The sequence below is a fragment of the Poecile atricapillus genome, chromosome 1, assembly GCF_030490865.1.
Source record: "Poecile atricapillus isolate bPoeAtr1 chromosome 1, bPoeAtr1.hap1, whole genome shotgun sequence".
In the NCBI taxonomy this organism is placed as follows: Eukaryota; Metazoa; Chordata; class Aves; order Passeriformes; family Paridae; genus Poecile; species Poecile atricapillus.
The window spans coordinates 165,717,256-165,735,942 of record NC_081249.1 but is presented as its reverse complement, the minus strand read 5'-3'; the positions used below and the strand labels follow the sequence as shown (position 1 = coordinate 165,735,942).

At 37.9% G+C, this 18,687-nt stretch overlaps 1 protein-coding gene across 2 annotated transcripts; it reads right to left on the bottom strand.

The window, feature by feature from the left end:
• Positions 1–412: 412 nt before the first annotated feature.
• On the bottom strand, positions 413–18,172 carry GOLGA5 (golgin A5). 2 transcript variants are annotated; one of them, XM_058856981.1, is made up of 13 exons: positions 18,027–18,172; positions 16,844–17,459; positions 14,219–14,440; positions 12,994–13,213; positions 12,340–12,463; positions 11,290–11,493; positions 10,007–10,177; positions 9,343–9,471; positions 7,350–7,448; positions 5,447–5,672; positions 4,231–4,336; positions 3,247–3,310; positions 413–1,942 (listed from the first exon to the last, which is right to left on the bottom strand). In XM_058856981.1, the coding sequence occupies exons 2-13, from the start codon at positions 17,406–17,408 to the stop codon at positions 1,862–1,864; spliced, it is 2,211 nt and encodes a 736-aa protein (XP_058712964.1). In that variant the 5' UTR covers positions 17,409–17,459; positions 18,027–18,172; the 3' UTR covers positions 413–1,861. The 2 variants fall into 2 exon arrangements, with proteins under 2 accessions (XP_058712964.1, XP_058712972.1); XM_058856989.1 differs by lacking the exon at positions 18,027–18,172 and adding an exon at positions 17,767–17,966.
• Positions 18,173–18,687: the final 515 nt, after the last annotated feature.

Here is an 18,687-nt window from a genome sequence, read left to right as displayed (position 1 = left end):
AAAGAGCACTGATCTATGATTAAGAGTTTTGTAACAGCTTCATTAAGTTTCAACAAAAAGAAAGTATCTGTGCATTTTAAAGATGTTGTCCAAACAAAAAAACCATACAAATCAAACAAACAAACAAAAAAAACCCCAAAAAACCACCAACCCTCCCCCCAAAACCAAGCCAGACAACCCTACAAACAAACAAACCAACCAAAAATACACACACACACACACACACAAAAAAAAAAAAAAAAAAAAAAAAGCGGGGGGAAACCAAAAGAAAAGGAAGTAAGAATAGATATAAAGCTGTAAGGGTTTATATCACTAATAATGTACCCCCCAAAATATCACAATATATTCAAATATCCAAAGCTTCAGGTTTTTTGGAAGTGTTTAAATGAAAACACAGGATGTGTGTAGAATATGAGTGTGCAAAGATCCTTTATTTGATTTCTTTCCATATCAATCAGCTCCCCCTGGGGTTCAAAAGTGGCTTTAGTACCAGAATTGAAAAGAAAACAGGCAGCAGGAATTAGGCAAAATGCAATAAATGTGATAGAGGGCAGACACAACTTAGAATAAATGCTCTTTTATTACTCAGTTTATCCAAACATTTCTGTTTTCTCTGCAAGATCTGAATCAGAGCAGCAATAGAGGCATTTGTCCACTGTAACACTTCCATAGGAGCCAGCATGACAGACTTCATGCACAGGACCTAATGCTTTGTGTTCAAACCACATGAAAACTGAACCACATCCTTAAGAGCAAGAGTGACAAACTGCTTGCAGTCATCTTTTCATTACTCAGCTGTGAGCACCACACAAAAAACCAAGAAATTTCTTAAGAAAGTGACCTTGTGTGATTGTCTCTTGAGAATTCATAATTACAGAATGCCACAACCTGACAACAGAACTTCTACAGTAGGTTTGGTATTTTGGGTTTTACTATAAGTATTTGATGAGGTTTGTTTATTAGTATATTTGGTGAGTGTTTAGACATGAGAAATTTTTAATGTTTTGATAGATTTCATATAGAAATAGTTTTAATTACATACCCAAAGCTTTAGAAAATAAATGTTTTAATAAGTTCTGATTAAGACATGTACTAATGAGAGAGGTATAAGAAAATGAAGTTAAAATATACAAATTTCAAGTGCAAAAAGAAACACCATTACTTCTCAACAGTTTAAACCTTCCTTCTCAAAAACCATCTCTCTTTCTCTAATAAAGCTAAAATACCAGCCTTTAAATAGGCAGCCCCACTATTCAGTTTGTAGGAAAGATACATCTCTTGCACTAGAAGTACAAAGCTAAGAAGAATGCATAATATTTTATTCTTAAACTTATTTACAAAAATATATTGCACCAATCCATTGTCCTTTTTCCAGTTAATGTTAAGGAAAAGCCTATTATATACAAAGTTAAAAACATAAGTGCAAAAGCCAACTGAAAGCAACCAGAAAGAAGTTTATTTAAAATGCTAAATACAGTTTATTACCTGACCATAGCCCACATCCAGTATGACCTAAAGTAATTTGTACCAGATATATCTGTGATTTCAGAAATCCTTTCATTTCTCTGCAGAACAAGCCTTATCTTTCACTCTAACCACCAGAGGGTCTACATAAAATGTAAAGGCTAATCAGAGCTTAGCTTAACAGCTTCATTTCTCCAGCTAAGTGATGCTCTTTTAGGCAAATTGAAAAAGCTACATAGTATTACACACGTGTTTGAAAGGTAGTGATAAATCAGGCATGATGGTTTTCATTCTTCTGAAACACCATGAGGAAAAGTTTGCTGATGTTTCAGGACTGATAATTCAAAGGCATTGCCAGTCCACATTACATTAGCACAGCATATGGTCCTGTCTCAGTCTACCTGCCACTGGGACTGTCATGATGCATTTCTGGGGTGTAGGTAAGGAGAACAATCATAACCCAGAGATGAAGCAATGCCTGGGAAAAGAAAAGAAATAAACTTAGCACTGACAATCACCAGCCACAGGAGGGCTCCCAATGAGAGCTGATCAAACTTGTTTTGTAGAAATATTTTGATTGAAATAGTTTTTCTATTAATCATATACTTCTAAAAAAGATTGGCATTTGAAAAATGAAATTCTGAATCAGATTCTAAAAAAGCTACTTACAGAAAACTAAAGACTTTACTCAAGCAGCAAAAATAAAGCAGCCTGTTTTGCTACAGATTTGTGTTTGTCTAGTTTCTCTTCTCCTCCCTGCCACAGTGACTTCAGCTGTTCCCTCTGATATCCAGTCCCCAGCCAGCACATTATGTGATGTGCCTTGAGTGACTGGTAAGCCACTACTCCTTTGCCAACTGGCTGACACCAGACTGTAAACCAGCCAAGCTCTGATTTCCTTCTCCTTATCACAGGCACTGATTTGAGGCATTTCTATGAATTCTGTAGGAATGTTAATTCTCATTCAAATTTAGCTGAAACCATCCAATTAGAATAGAAGCTGCCTGGAATGCAAAGAAAAATACATAACCCACATTTATTTTTTAAAAAATATTTTAAAAAATTCAAGTTAGATTAGTCATGGTCAAGGTTTGAGCTGAAAAGGGGTAACTCCCACTGACTTCCCAGCTCCTATACAGCCACCATCAATTTCCCTTCAGATTGCAGCTCAGGCAGCAGAAGTCTTCAGTGTTTTTAACAGAGGCTGACTATCCACGGGTCCCTGCAGCTGACAGGCACCTGCCCTCTAGTGGATAAGGGAGGCATTTCACTTCTAGCAATTGCCAGCCTGACAGTTTTGCTCCATTTGGGTGAGCAATTTTCTACTATTTGTTTAACTCTACAAAAAAACCCAACTTGTCTTGCTGATGTTTTAGCTACTAGAGGAGACCAATCATTAGCCACTGAAAAAAAAATCAAAGTGAAGAGTCAAATATTAAAAAATGTCATTTTCCTAAATGCAATGCATGCAGACATGGCAAGGTTAACCTTGGCAACTGGTCACCTTCATTCCATATTTTACTACTAGAAATCCACTTTCATAGGCCTTTAAGTGGTATTTACATAAGTGCCTTTAAGACTCTTATACTAACAGTTTCTAGGAAAAACTGAAAACTGTCAAGGAACAGGACTCCAAAATGCTTTTGTGTATTATTTCGTCCACTTTCCTAAAACCCACATTGAGTTGTGAATTATGGCCTTTTGAACATCAGTCTTGCCATTTAAGACATACTGGCACAGACATTGGCTATAGAAATCTTGCATTCAAGAAAGCTGACTCACCATGTAAATGATTACAAAGACTCTTGCTATGGGGTATCGCCTCAGAAAGATTCCCAGCCGAATGCTACACAGGTAGCAAAAGAAAACAAAACACACAATTCAACATTGAGCAATAAATCCCTGTTCTCTCATCCCAGTCACCACAAATCCCATGGCTTTATTTCTGTCTTGAATTTTTTCAAACACACACAAGGCTTTGTTGTTGTCTTGAATTTTACTTCATGTACTCAAAACATTACGTGGGGTGAGAAAATTCAGACCATTAAACATAAACTCCTGATTTTTTCCCAATCACAGAAATCCTTTCACAATGAAATTCAAGTACCATGGAAGCACAAAGAACTTTCTATCAAGCTATCTTGCTTTCAAAGGACTACAAAGTATTACCAAATTTTGTTTTCTGTTGGTATTTGTTTCAAGTTTTGTAGCAGACCTTTGCTGTCAATACTGTCAATTCACCTAGCTTCTCAGAAAGGGATCAAAGCAAATTTATTGCTGGATCCAGAATGATTTTCATTTACTAATTCCTCAAATAGATTATCTTCCAAGGTAAAAAGCTGCTTTGGCTTAGAAGGCAGAATCTTGTCTTCACTGGGACTGAAAGAGTACAGATGATACTCCCCCACTAATACACTCTTACAGTGTTTACCACACACACGGTCAAAACTTCTGAAAGTAAAATATGTAGAAGACTGTAATGAATTCAGTTAGACTTTTTTCATAACTTAGGGAACCTCTTGCATCAAAATCTGTAAGAGCTTTGTTTAAATAATTGACAATAATTTGCAAAAGTTTAAGAATATTAGTATCATAGGAAAGCACAAGTGAAGTGGATCAATACTTAGCATTTTATACCATACTTTAGCTGCATTATTTTAAACTTTTCCCTTTGTAAAAGGGAATAATAGGCACCAAAGTGTGTCTACTGTAAAACTGTAAAAGGATGACAGCAATTACAAACCTGTTCCCTCAGGACACTCTTACCTAAACTGATCTATAGTACTGGCAGCTTTGCGGACTCTGCCGTACACTCCTGCCATGCTGGTGTCTGTGTCACTGAACAGGACAGGAACACTACGCAGACGAGCACCTGTTTGATGGGAAAAAGTGAAATAAAATTAGACATGTTGTTTAAATAAAACAAATTGATGGTATATAACAAATACATGTAAAAAGAATAAAAAAATAATGTTCAATATGACTGTAGTGTCATCAGTTCTTGATAAACTTACAATCAAATCAAACTTTTCTTCAACTTAGTATATTTTTAAAATTTATTCGTTTACTAAAGGGATATCTTGATATTCAATTCCATGATGTCACAATAACTATTATTAGGAGTATAAAATGACAGGCTTGATATTGGCACAGTTTCTCCAATTTTTTTTTTTACTCTCATACAGTGAAACTTTGATTAGCATTTCTGACACTAACTTGTACCTTCAACAGTGTTTTACTTTATTTACATTTTTACTACGTATCAACTTTATTTAAAAAAAAGATTTGATAATGTTACTTTAGTGTAACTAAATTCAGCTCTCTGAAGTTACTTACAAACAACTCCCACAGAGAAAAAGTCTGGGCTGTTATTTCCCACCTCTTGGTGATTGTCCCTTGCTTTTAAAGTTACTTAAAATATATACAAAATGACAAATTTTGTCTCTGAAAAGTAACATCTCAACACCACGGATCAGCTGCTGAGGTTGTCCCAGAGATACAGGACTGAAAAACCAGCCTCATCAGAACCATCACATTTTAAGCCTCTTTTCAAGAAAAACAGAAAGCCAAGAAGAAATTAGTTTCAACCAGATCAAGTCTCAAAAGGAAGTATTCCATTCTTACTCTTCTCCCAAACCTTTTTTGCAAGGGAATACTTAAATCCTGTTTCTAATTTTCAGGTTGAACCCCAAAATACAAGTTTCTTTGCACCTGTGACAGAATTGTTTCAATAGCGCCATAGTACTGAAAATTAAAGACTAGATTTGCTTTATTAGATTTACTGAAGTAATTTGCTCACAAAAAGGAGCTTCTAGTTAACTATGATATTGGCTGCTGTAGAGAAGGTCTCTAGAATAAGTGGCCTATTTTCAGCACTTATTTATCCTTACAAACTCAGACTTTCAGAAAAAGGCATTAGGAAACAAAAAAGCCTGGACTGCAGAAAAGACAAGAGTTTTAAGTATTGTATTTCCTTATTTACCTTCAGCACCATCAATGCCTGCCATGTTAATGGAAGGTCCATTAGCACTTGTGCCTTGGATAGCCTTCAGCTGTTGCTCAAGCCGTTCCAGCTGGTACACAAGTGAGTTTTTCTCTGTGCTCAGGCTCTCTAACATGGTTTGCTTCTGAATTAGTGTTTCTGTCAGCTGATGAAGCCGATTTTCTAATTCTGTCTGACTACTACTGCTTAGAGTCTTGTTTGTGAGCTAAAAATAAGCAAAAAAAAAAAAAATCACTCTAAATTCAAACTCTGACATGTCACAAAGCTCTATAATAGCCTAAGCCCTCAAGAACTAAGTTACTCCACTGCAGAATTTTTACAGGATAATGCCATCAAAACTATCACTGGTGAGCGCAATAAAGAGAAAACTTAATTTCAACAGTTGTTAACTGTTCACATTACATAAGAAACTCTAGGTAAACATGTATTTTTCTGTTTTCCACCTATAATAATATGAAAGTTTCTGTATAAGCCTAAATTTGATCACAACATCCATGCTATGCCTCAGAGATAAGTCTAAACAGCAATCAGTAGCAAGCTAATCCAGCCTGGCTACCATACCTTCAACTTAGTACATATGTAAAAATGTTTTCAAGCAAGGAAGGAAAAACTCAGTACAAATGGGGAGAATCTGATGCCATTTTACAGAAAAACAAATGAATGGTGAAAATGCAGGATATGTTGCAGAAGAACTGAGGAGCACCAAGGCAGAAAACATGATTGTACTAGCAAATAGAAACTGCAAGGCCAGCAAATGGATCATGCATTTCACATGGATGATGTAATTCAATTTGCAGAAAATATTTCAAGCAAACGGGAATCACCAGGTCTGCCATATGTGCAATAGCTCATCTATTCACTACAGTCTTGGACCTCAGCCACTTTGTGGCATCATATTCCACAGACGCAGCTTCATTAATGAAAAAACAGAATCATCAGGAAATACAGCTATCCAAAACACAAATTAGGTGCCTGCAACTAGGCAGGTGCAGGTGGTCCTGAAGTTCAGCATTAAATTCACCTGCCATCACTCCCAAGAAATCTGTATCACATCACAGCCATTTCCAAACCCTGACGCTGTAACTGCTCAGCTGACCACACCCAACTCCAGACTACCAATTTCTCCACCAACAGCCTACTTTTCACTATGCTAAGGTAACTTAACAGAACAAGGCCTTTGCCTTCCTGCTGCCCAAGGAGACAGTGGGGACTCACAACTATGAGGAGGTTCCAAAAGGGATTAAACTGATAGAAGGGAACCAGGTCCATCAGCACAGCAGTAGCACTTAGTTAAGACTTAAATACTAACAACCCTAATTCAATTGCTGATGTTGGGCAGGTACACTGGAATGAAATAATTGGACAGGCTCACCTGCTGGCCCTACTGCCACTGGCCAAGACAGAACAGTGGGCTAGATGGATAACTGTATATGCAGGATATATAACTTAGGTTCTTTCAACAGTTACAAGGATCTTGGCAGAATTCATAATGACCTAATTAAACTCCATCGAGTTTTTTAGTTTGTCTTTGCAAAGACAAGAACGTTGATGCAACACCCCTCACCAGGTCTAGCTGGGACAGTGGCTGATTTTCCCCCCACTTTATATAAAAGCACATACAACTATAAAATAGGCTATTTACATGGTTCACTTCTTGTACTTCCTACTCTCAAAACTCTACTCTTTATTGAAAACAAGTACACTGTACCTCACTAGTAGAATGCTTACAGGATTTTTCAGGATATTTATATTATATATATATTTATTACATTTATTTATTATTTACTATATTATATATTTATTTTAAAAATAAATATTATATTCATTATATTTATTCTAATATATATATAGAAAATAAGAGAAAATTATTTTCTATACACACCTGATTTCTGAGCTTCTGAATTTCTTCCTCTCTGTCTTTTATTCTGCTTTGCAAAGTACTCTTCGTTCGATACAATTCTTCTTCAGTATAATGAAGTTCCTATAAAATGTATCACAATTACACATAGAAGACTTCATACATACATATATTTTGAGATACTAACTCCAGTTATCTAGAGTTTCACAACAGAACACAAGAAAGCAACATGCTGCAATCCAATAAAAACTGGAATATTATCTTAGTTACATGTCTGGCTAGGATGGGGGGTATGGGGATAGAGAAAGCTGAGTACCAAGACACAACCTACAAGGCCAATTAAATTCTTCTGTGGAGGCTGCCCTAATATAAATATCAATGCAGACTAGTTTACTGCAAGTCACACAATTTCATTTGGACCACAATTTTATCTTCCTTACACTTTCACCATTTGTTGTAGTGCTATCTTAAAACTATGTCAATAATGTAGGAATTACAAAATACTTAGGGGGTATCTGTATTCCTAAAATAAACTCATTAATTCAAAATATCATTCTTTAAACATGTTTGAAAACCACTGGCATAGCTATAATTCTCTATGACATACATTTTCCTCTAAAGTTTAGGATAAATTAACATAGCAGATGTGAAAGGAGGATTAGTAAAAAAAAAATAAATACTGAAGAATAAATCTAAGTTTTGTTACTCCATGATTTAGTGGCTGGTTTAGCTCCCACTTACAGACCTATCAAGCTTATATTTTAAATTAAGACAATCTTCAAATCACTATCACTTCAGCTGTCAGTTGCTACAGAAAACAGATGACCCTGTTCTCCCTCTGAACCATCATCAGATGTACAAAAAAATAACACCTCTATTTATTTTCCATCTTCAGTTTCAGAAACCTTAGGACAATAGTTAAAGCAATTCCCAGATAGAACTGACCATAATTACATCAAGTATCAACACAAGCAATTATGTTAAAAGCACATGTAAATGGGTGTCATCAAAAGGAAGATTTCAGTTTCTGCAATAACTGATGCTTTTTTAATTCACCTCACTCTTTCTATTGACTTAAAGCATATTCCTCAGAAGGGCAGGAGTAACAAAATACCATCTGCCATCTGCTTTGACATAATAAACATCAGCTACCCCATCAAGAGCAGACCTTGACTTCTGCCTTTTAATTAGTTCAAGCTACGACCATCTCATTAAAATGCAATTTCTGAAAGGACAGATAATCCTATGAGATAAATTGTTCCTAGAAGATACAGAGAACTTGTGCTTTCTTCATTATTAATTCTCTTTACATAAGCTTTTTCTTACAAGGAAACTTTTTAACAGGGTGCAAAGTATTTTTCCAATTCCTACTGCACAATAAGTTTGTTCACATGGAATACGAGTTTGCGTTTTTTTCCCTGCTCTCTTTATAGCACAAAACTGCTTAAATCAAGACAGAATTTGCTCAAAAAGATGACACAATTCCAACAGAATTCATTAACATAATTTTGTCAGCGATTTGTCTACTAGAGCAGTTTAGAAGTAATGACAATTAGATTCAGAACTGAGTAACAAATGGATTAAATAAATTACCTCTAAATTGGTATTACAATGACATTGCTTTACAAGCTACACCTTATGTATTAACAGCACAGGAAGTTCCACAGTAGCCACTTTCAGTATTAGGGTTTTTTGATATAAAAAATGTTACACTTGTTACTACATCCCTGTTATTTGATTATTTCCATGCTGAATAAAATTCAAGATTCTGATCAATTCTGTGCACTCCCTTATGGTACTGTTTATTCAGCAGGATCTCTGACCATTGCTTAGTCCTGCCTGCACTTTCCTTGACCTAGTGACATTCACCAAGCTTTTAGCCATTTCTTTGGAGTACTAGACAAAACATTAATCAAACACTGCCCAAGTATCCAAATATTCTCTTATTAAGCCAAATGCTTTGTTGATGGCACCACATGAAGCCTAAAAAGAGATTCAGCTTTCAAGAATTCATTACCTGTTTTTGCCGTTCCAGTTCAGCTTCTGCCTCTTGCTTGGCCATTTTATGTGCTGATATCTGCTCTTGTAGGTCTTGAAGCTGCTCTCTCACTGACTCAGCTTCGCTTACCTGCTGTGTCTCCATATCCTGAAATGAACACAAATATAACCATTTCACTAACATTCAAATGTTACTGCAAATCTGCCCTAGGTAACAACAAGAAAAGTAGTGTATGCAACATTTCTTCAAAGGAAAAGGAAGGTGTGGGTGTATTGAATAAATTACACTTGGTCATTTTATACAGAATATTTTTAGTAACACAGTAATAAAATAAATGTGTTTTGTGAACATGAAAAGCCCCTGCTGCTTCCTTTCTACTGTCTACAGGCTAAAACTTTGCAAAGTGGGCTTGCATGCATCTGCGGTGTTGAGCCCATTATGCCAGCAGATGACTTGGATTACAGTGCTTCAAGGATTTTTGTTGCAGAAAAGAATATAGGTGATAGCTAGAGAAATCATTATGATTATTAGGAAAGAAATGCTTCCCTCAAAAGGAGTGCACAGTAATGAGGGAAGAGAGAAGTAAGGTAATAAATACTAGAAACAACAGACCCACAATACACAAGAGAACAGTCCTTTGTCGTAGCCAACTGCAAATACAGGTGTACATAGGCACAGGTACCTGCAGCTCTGTTCTCATCTGTTGTATTTGTCCCATTAGTTTTTGTATTTCTTCTCTCTGAGTGTCTCGCTCATGTCTCAGTTCCTCCAGTTCCACCGTGCCTGCTGCATTGCTATCCAGGCCTTCAATACCAGAGCCTTCTTTTAAGCTGTTTATCAACTTTTCTTTGGACTGAAAAAATAAATCAATGTTATTTATAGCAGCACTGAACAAGTGCTCAACTAGATTATGCTATAGTGACTGGTTTATCTGTTCTTTTATCCAATAATGACACTAGAAATTTGAAAATGAAAATGCTTCCATACTGGTAATTTTTCTGATTTCCTGTATGCTGTAAGGTTAATTTTACTGAAAGCCTATGTTATCTGTGGAAGAGTACAGCTTTGTTCTTTACAAGTGCCTGGAATGTTAAACTTGTCATGGAAAACAACTTTGGCCCTCTTGGTACTGAAACAGACAAGATGCACACCAATAGACACTATAGACAAAACTGACCCCCTTTCTCTCCTGCCAACAAAATCAGGAACCAAATACAGCGATAACTCTTCCAGGAAAGAGGATAAACCATTTTATTTAGAGTAAGCCTAATGTTACCTTGGCACTGACTTGTGATTTTAGGCTTTACATATTTACCAGGTGATTTAAAACCTGTCCTTGAACATTTCACTAAAATAACTATTCTAAAGAGATCTCTGTCTTCAACATCTTGCTAACACTTATAAACAAGACTCAAACCAACCACATCTGGACATGGTATCTTTGACAATCTATATTGTACAGAACTCTGCACAAAATATCAGATTTCCACTGTTCATATAACATTAACCACAAGCAACCTTTCAGGACATGGAAAAATATTCTCTGGTGACACGGTATGTACCCATTCTGTGCTACGCTTCAGCCTCAAGCAGAACAGAGCAATATTCTTGAATCAAGAATACTGGATATGGAACAAATTGTAGATTTCATCTACTTAGCTATCTGGACTCTTGGATGTGGAACACACTGACAGATGATGCATAATAAATGCAATGGTTCACTTGGATTTTTTTTGGGTTCAGGACCTGAACTACCATTTCAATTCCATAACTTCATCTGTAAACTTAAGTTTACAAAAGGCAGACTGGTAGCTGTTCTGTATATGTAACATCATGGATATGCCACAGAACACATTACAGGTCACATAAAAAAAAAAATACCACAAGTTAGATTACTTGAAGCATAACACCTTAAAACAGTTAAAGCATACAAATCACACTGCATTTCTTCACAACAATGCTTACTTGGAGAATGCGAGTAGCTTTCTGTTTATAGTCTGTCAGTTCCTGTTTTGCAGATTCTAGGTGGCTTTTAGTTACTTTGACTTGCTGCTGAAGCTCATCAGCTCGCCTCTTTTCATCTAAATACCTTCTCTCTGCTACAGTTATCCCTTCTGCCAGGTTCTGACGTTCTGCTTCCACTTTACTTAGACGAGCCGCAAACTCATTCTATTGGCAATAAAGAAACAATACCTTGTGTTTAAACACAGTCTCAACTTTAACCTAGGAAGAAAAAAAGGAAGTTTAAAAGCACCTACACAGAGCACACCACCTCCTATCTACCAACTCCAGCTGAAAGACACATTACTGCTACATGGAAAGAAACTCTGCTTGCTTAAGCAAGTGGTAAATAATCTGAGTAAGAATATGCTTTTCTTTCCCTCACCACAAATAGCAAGGGAATAACAATCTTCCTATTATTCACATTTATTTAGCAAACAAAAAACAAGCTTGCCCCTCAAAAAATATCAATTGTCGTATGACATATTTTGAAGTACTGTAAAAAAAAACAGAACAGACACTGATAAAAGATTTTCAGAGATGTCATTATACCTAACAAAGGCCAAATTAAGTGTAGAAAACATTCTCTATCAATAATGCACTTGCATCTTTACCACAGAGGTGATCCCTCATCACGGTAAAATTGCATAACAATACGTTGTGTAGCAACACACCATGGAAAACTAAACTGATTACTGATTTACTTTTAAAACATGTATTAACATTAAAGTTAGCATGAAAAAAAATTGTCAATATGTTGACATAAAATGATTAATAATAATAAAAATTGTCAACATTAACATCAAAAACTTTTATTCATGAACCCTTCAAGATAATACATAAGAAATAAATTAGCATCTGAGGGGTATTTAGAGCAGCTGATAGCACATTCTTCTAAATAATTAGTACCCTGAAGAGGAACTGAAGTCAAAGGGAAGAGAGAGCACATGGAACCTCATGGATCGCATCTCAGAAGCAGAGTCTTAAAAGTCTTCCTTACTCTACATGTCTAACCTGCATTTGTTTGTAACTTTCTTGTTCTCGCTTGAGTGCAGAGTCTGCATCACGCAGCCTCTCCTGAAGAGTCTGAAGGGCTTGATTTTGTAAACTGCTTCCTTCACTGTGGTCTTGTATTATCCTGAAACAGAGACACGTTAGTAGGAAAGTGAGCAAGCTAGTGTGATTTTTCATGTAGAAATATAACCTCCTGGCTTCCAGACCAGCTTTGAAAATCTGCCCAGTAGATTACTGCACACAGACTACAGGCATGAGGCCTGGAGTTAATGATTCACACTTCTCCTCTCTGGCCTATATTGTGGAGTATCCACATCCCAGCAGTGAGATAGGTTCAGAAAAATCTTTATATTTGTAGATAAGCAAGTCTATTTTTCAAGAAAAAAAAGTATTGGGACCTTCACGCCTCTGACACAAACACTTTACACAAAATGGATTTCAATAATCAGATGCCAAGGGATGCCCTATTTAATACTCATTTGTCCTGTTCCCACTGCCAACTATGACAGAGCAGTTTTAGTGCAAACTTTAATCCTTGTATGTCAAATCTTTCCTCATTAATCTTCTATCCTTGAAGACACTAAATTATCTACCTTGATTTTTTTCAAGTTTACTACTATTCGCAGAATTCCAAAGTATGAAATTATGAAGTACCGTGATTTTTCACTCTGCAGTGCTTCCAAAGCTTCTGTCCGAGAACTTAAGAGCTGATCAGCTTCTTGCAACCGTACTTTCAGCACAGCTAGCTGTGAATCTTTGGCACCAACAGCTTCTGTCAGATCATCCACTCGAGCCTGAAGTTCTCTAACCATCCTGTCACTCTTTGAATGGTCAACATTCCACTTCTCCACCTTCTCCCGAGATTTGTTCAGTTCTACAAAATAAGAAATTTCTTTGAAGTTTACAAAAGTAGATATTGCAAGGTCTTGTAAGGAGTCAGGAGGCACCTTATTTCTTAAAGATAAAAAATTAAATACAACCAAGTTGAAGTAAAATTGAAAATTTATGAGCTACCAGGAAGTAACAAATGCCAGACTGGCTGTCAAAGCACAACCCAGAAAATTTTAGAGGTGATCTCAAAATAGACATTTCCTTCTGAGTCACACGGCAGATGACACATTTCATCTGCCCCATCCCCTGCCATGGCCTACTGTCAAATATCCCTGTGCCAACAGAAATGTCTGCATAAAGCAACTAGTTTAGTTCTAGTTTGAGCTTATTGTCACATAAAATACAATGGAAAAATACACCAATTGTGAATAATGCCTGAATACTTAGAAGCTTCTGTTTTTAATCTAACATCACACATTAAACTTCACTGGATATTAAAATTATCTGGCTTATGCAGTTAATGTGAAAAAAATGTTGTACCTCAACTTAATGCCTAACAGCAGGAGTTTGCTCTCAGGTCTATTGTTTAACTTGTACTCACATTTTTAACATTTGTAATTTCATTTGGCTTTGAAAATGCCAGTGATGTCATATTAAAAATACTAATTTTATATTTTTTCCATCAGTTTCTAGGCATCAGAGACTATAGTCTCTACTACAGCCAGAAAGTAGTCAGTTTGAAGTATTCAAAGGAATTTGCTCATTTGAAAATATGTATTTTGCAAAAGCCTTTAAAATGCAAGAAAAGTATTTTAAACATGGTATTTGTTGCCAGTGTTTTATTAAGATGTAAGTTTTGTAACTAACTTGAGCACATCATTTTAATCAACATCTGTTTTAACTTTGTAGCTGAACAGCCTTTTAATTTCTCCCATCTCATTACATGGGAAGTCATACATGCAAATGTACTTGGAAAGTTTTTATTATAAATACATAGAGCATTGCTTCCTAGTTCACTAACATTTTACTAATGATATAGCTGAAGTACCTTCTTGTGTTTCTTTGGACCTCTGTATTAATGAGGCCACTTCTTGATTTAAAGATTGAACTTCATTTCGCAGCAGCTGGTTCTCCAGGCGAAGATTGGACAGCTCATGAGATTTGGAATCATCATTACTTGAAAGGCTGGGGTTGGTTGCTGCACTTAGTGATGAATCCTTCAGGCCACTCCCTTGTGCTCCCAGGCCGGAGTCTGAACTGTCTGGAGTTTCTGTACAGAGAGATGCATCTTAGAACAAATGCATGTGTTTGTAAACTGCCCTTCTATAAACAGTAGTTCCATGTTCTGCATCAATGGTTAAGGAATAACAATGAAAATAAATCAAAATAGTTTATGCTGAAATGGAATATGGAGCTGCTTCTCATGAGGGACTGCGCAAATCAGGGCTATTTACATGCATCATGCAGTGCTTTTGTTAATACTGCAAGACAAGACATGGAAGCTATAAAATTTCTTATTACATAAATGGCAATTTTAGGATTTTAAAATATTAACATTGTATTTATAATTTAGCTGCTCAGAGAAGTTCTCAGAAGTTGAAGAGTAACAAAAACCACTAAATATATGTAGCAACTAACTGCAGGAATTTTTAGAACAATCTCATTCTGGGTTTCCATTCAGATTTTGCTAATGCAAATTTAATTTTAAAAGAGAGAGCAATACAGAAGCTCCTAGTAGTATTCTCAACAACAGTCCTCTGGAGGGAAGGAGGAATCAACAGCTTTTTCCCATCATACACACACAGTATCCTTGATTAATGCTGTGAAAGCTACATATGCACTCTAAGAGTCTTGATTCCAGCATGCATATAATTGGAAGCTTTGCAGCAATGTTAAGATAAAATGACATAGCAAGCAATGAACAAGCAGGCAATCCAAACTTATTACTGAATTTAGTATGTCTCAGGTGAATAACTGCTGAAAATCCACAGGGCCAGACTGCAACTAATTCTAAGCAAGACTGCAGTGAAATTGTTAAAGCATTATTTACTTCCCCCTGTGATCATGAACTAAGCTGCTTCACCTTTCTTCTTACCACTGCAACAGACCCTAACATCCCAAGCCCAGGAATGGGGGCACACTATTAATTCTGAGCAACACCACACCCACAAGTAGCAGCAGTGACAGGAAGATTTCTTCCACATTTTCTCAAGCTCTTTTCTAATTAAAGCAATCTTAAGAAGTGTCATTATCTTTCCTTTGATTTATTTACACAGTTTCCAACTTATAAAATAATTTGGGCATTTCTTTGTCTGGAAAATTCAATAGATTAATTAAGCTGATGAAGCAAGAAATGAGCCATTTATAGTACAGATTAGATTATAGCCATGGCAGTAGACAAAGTATAATGTTAATTGGTTTTGTCTATAGCTAATATATCACAAGCTACTTCAACAGATTCTGTGCTGAATATTTAAATGACACAGATACATCTGTACAATCAGCTTTGGAAAACAGCATGTTCAAATCCTGTATTATAACTGCATTCTTTCTTATTTAGCAGCTCCACAATGCAAACTCTGCTCAAAAATCCTCAGAAGAAAATTCCACAAGCCACACTGAGCAAAACAAAGGTTTCTTAAGCACCAATCAGCAAGGCCATAGAGCCAGGTCTAACACATCTGTATTATTTATTATTAATAGTAAACCTTACTAAAAAGTCATGGACTCAGAAAAAGAAAAATATTCACATATTTAGAAATTACCCTTTTTGCATCTAAAGGTTTTCAGCATACTTAATGTAGTAAATAAAAAACTGGCATTTACAATACTTTACAAGCTCAAAGTGCTAAACAAATAATAAAGTATTCTAACCACATTACTAATAACAGAACCACTTGCTTCAATTTTCTAAAATAAGCAACAGCAAAGTAACACAGCAACAAGGATGGAGTGAGTACAGGCTGGACAGTCGGATAAGAGAACACAAGTTCCTGACACTTCCCAGCCACATTCTCATTTGTGTGGTTGACTTGAGCCCAGCCCCAGCTTTTGACTGTCTGCCCTGGAGGCTCATTCAGGATTCAGGACTTAAGACTGCACTCATGAACTACTCCTGGCAAACCCAGAGGCTTTATCTCTCTGTCTCTCTCATGCCTGTAGCTCTACACCAGCCTGTCCGTATCCAGCTTCCTGCAGGCCAAGCAAGTTTGTCAGCTCACCCCTCCTGCATGGTGGAACAGGGAACACCTCACCCCACCTCACTGCACTGGGCAGCAGCCAGCACCATCACTCCGTGGGTAAAGTCATTCCCCCTCCCAACAACAGCTAAGGGCCTGAGCGACCAAACAAAAGCAGCAGCACCTGTGCTTCTACTTAGGGACATATGGGGCTGAAGCAAGGATAGACCACAGCTCAGAGAGGTTAGGGTGAGCAACAAGGTAGATCCAGAGCACAAAAGATTTAGGTATTAATTACATTGTTTGTCAAATTAACATGCTACGTAGTATTAACCCAGTGATGAAAAGTGAAAGGTCCTGCTGTACCTCACCCATTTGACATATTACCACCACTAAATGTTTCATGAAGTGACATGCAGTTTCATGCATTACCTAGCCTTACCCTAGACATACTTGGGTTTTAAATATCTCTAGGTTCAATACTATTTAACTACCATTGTCTTGGCTCCTGGCAGAATTATCTTCAGTAGTTTTTGCACTCTGTGTACTGGTAGACACAGAACTAATGCTTGAAGTCCGAGAGTGATTTTGAAGAACAGGTGCCTTGCTCTTCTCCTTTTTAGAATCTATCCTTCCATTAGGTTCTTTCTCTGAACTATTGAGAAAATCAAATAGTAACTCATCATCAGGCTCTGACTTCTTTCTTCTCACAAAATGTGAGGCAGCTCTGGGTGTGGAAGCATTTTCTGCTGGAGAAGCCGCCTCTGAGGATGTCCTACGTGCTGTTTTAACATTTGCTGTTCCTGCCAGGATTGTGGCCTTTTGGTGTTTAATATTTTCAGCTGCTGAGGAGATGTAGGCTGCTTTGGATGAAGTCTGGTATTTCAGTTCTCCAGTACGCTGGCACGCTTCAGAATACTCATTGGCAGAGTCCAAGTTCTTATTATCATAAACTACACTGCTTGATGTGTCTTTTTTGCTCAGAGCTGATGCAGCTCCTTGATCAACTCTGTTGAGTAGATCCTCTGCTTTTCCAGCGAGATCAGCAAGCCAAGACATGATGAGTGTCTGTTGATGAACTCTGTACAATTAAAACTTCAGGACCATATACTGCAAAAGCCAGAAGGATTACAAATCAGATTGCTGCTGATAAAGCAAGGCATATTGTTTACCTAAACAACTGTGTTAAGCTATCAGTGCTATAGTTATTATAATACTTTTCTTCTACTCATTTGGTATTTTGCTGTCTTGGTAACTAATGGAAATAAATCAGTTTCTGAGAAAAACACACAAAACATAAGTTTTTAAATCAAGGCTATTAAAATCAGACCACTGCATCAGTTTCAGGTATCACCACCTGCTACAGAGTATCACAAAAACAACTATGCCTCAGACACTCGGCTTGCAAATTCCCAACCTGACTCAGGCAGATCTCCCCCACAAACTCTGGAGCCCGCTGCCTCTCCCGTGACTCCAACACGGCGGGCAGGTGCGTGCCTTCACCTGCACCACGGGCCTGCGACACCACAGCGCCGGCGTGTGCCTCTACCCCGGCTCCCGGGACGGGGACGTTCAGAGCGGCCGCTATCCCCCACCCCCAGCACCGCCTGTACACCGCCCTCCCCAGGCTCGGCCTAACTCAGGAGCTGCAAGGGCCTCAGCACGGCCCGGCCTCACCTCCTGCAAGCGCGGGGGACGCCCCGGCCCGAGGGGAGCCGTGAGGGGCCGCCGGTCAGCGCGGGGCCGCGGGCCGGACCGGGCGGCTCAGTCCCATCGCTTCCGGCAGACGTGGCCGCCTTTCCGGGGGCGCCGCGCACAGGCGCAGGAGGCCCCGCCCCGCCCCGGCGCGCTCAGGCCCCGCCCTCGGCGCGATAAGGCCACGCCCCCAGCGTGCTTAGGCCACGCCCCTCCCGCCCCGCGCGTGCGCCCCCTGGCGGTGCTGTCCGAAATCTTTGAGACACCTGCGAACGCCGCAGGATCACAGAATTATCCATGTAGGAAAAGACCTCAAAGATCAGTGAGCCCAGCTGTTAGCCCAGCACTGCCAAATCCACCAGTAAACCACACTCCCAAGTGTCGCCTATTTCTAGCTGTAATGTCCTTCCCTGTCATCTGTGATTCGGTGTCTGCAAACTGCGGTACTTGAACCATGCCAAGCTTTATGGCTGTTGTCTCTCTTCTTTAAATGCTTATTCTTAGTAAGGATAACTGTTAAAGTGTATATAAACTATACTTAAGATAAACTTAAAGCACTATATAAGAAAAAGTTTTCTTGTTGTTCATCCTCTCACCCCCTTTGTTTCCTCAGCCTTCTATACCAATATCTCCCAACTAACCA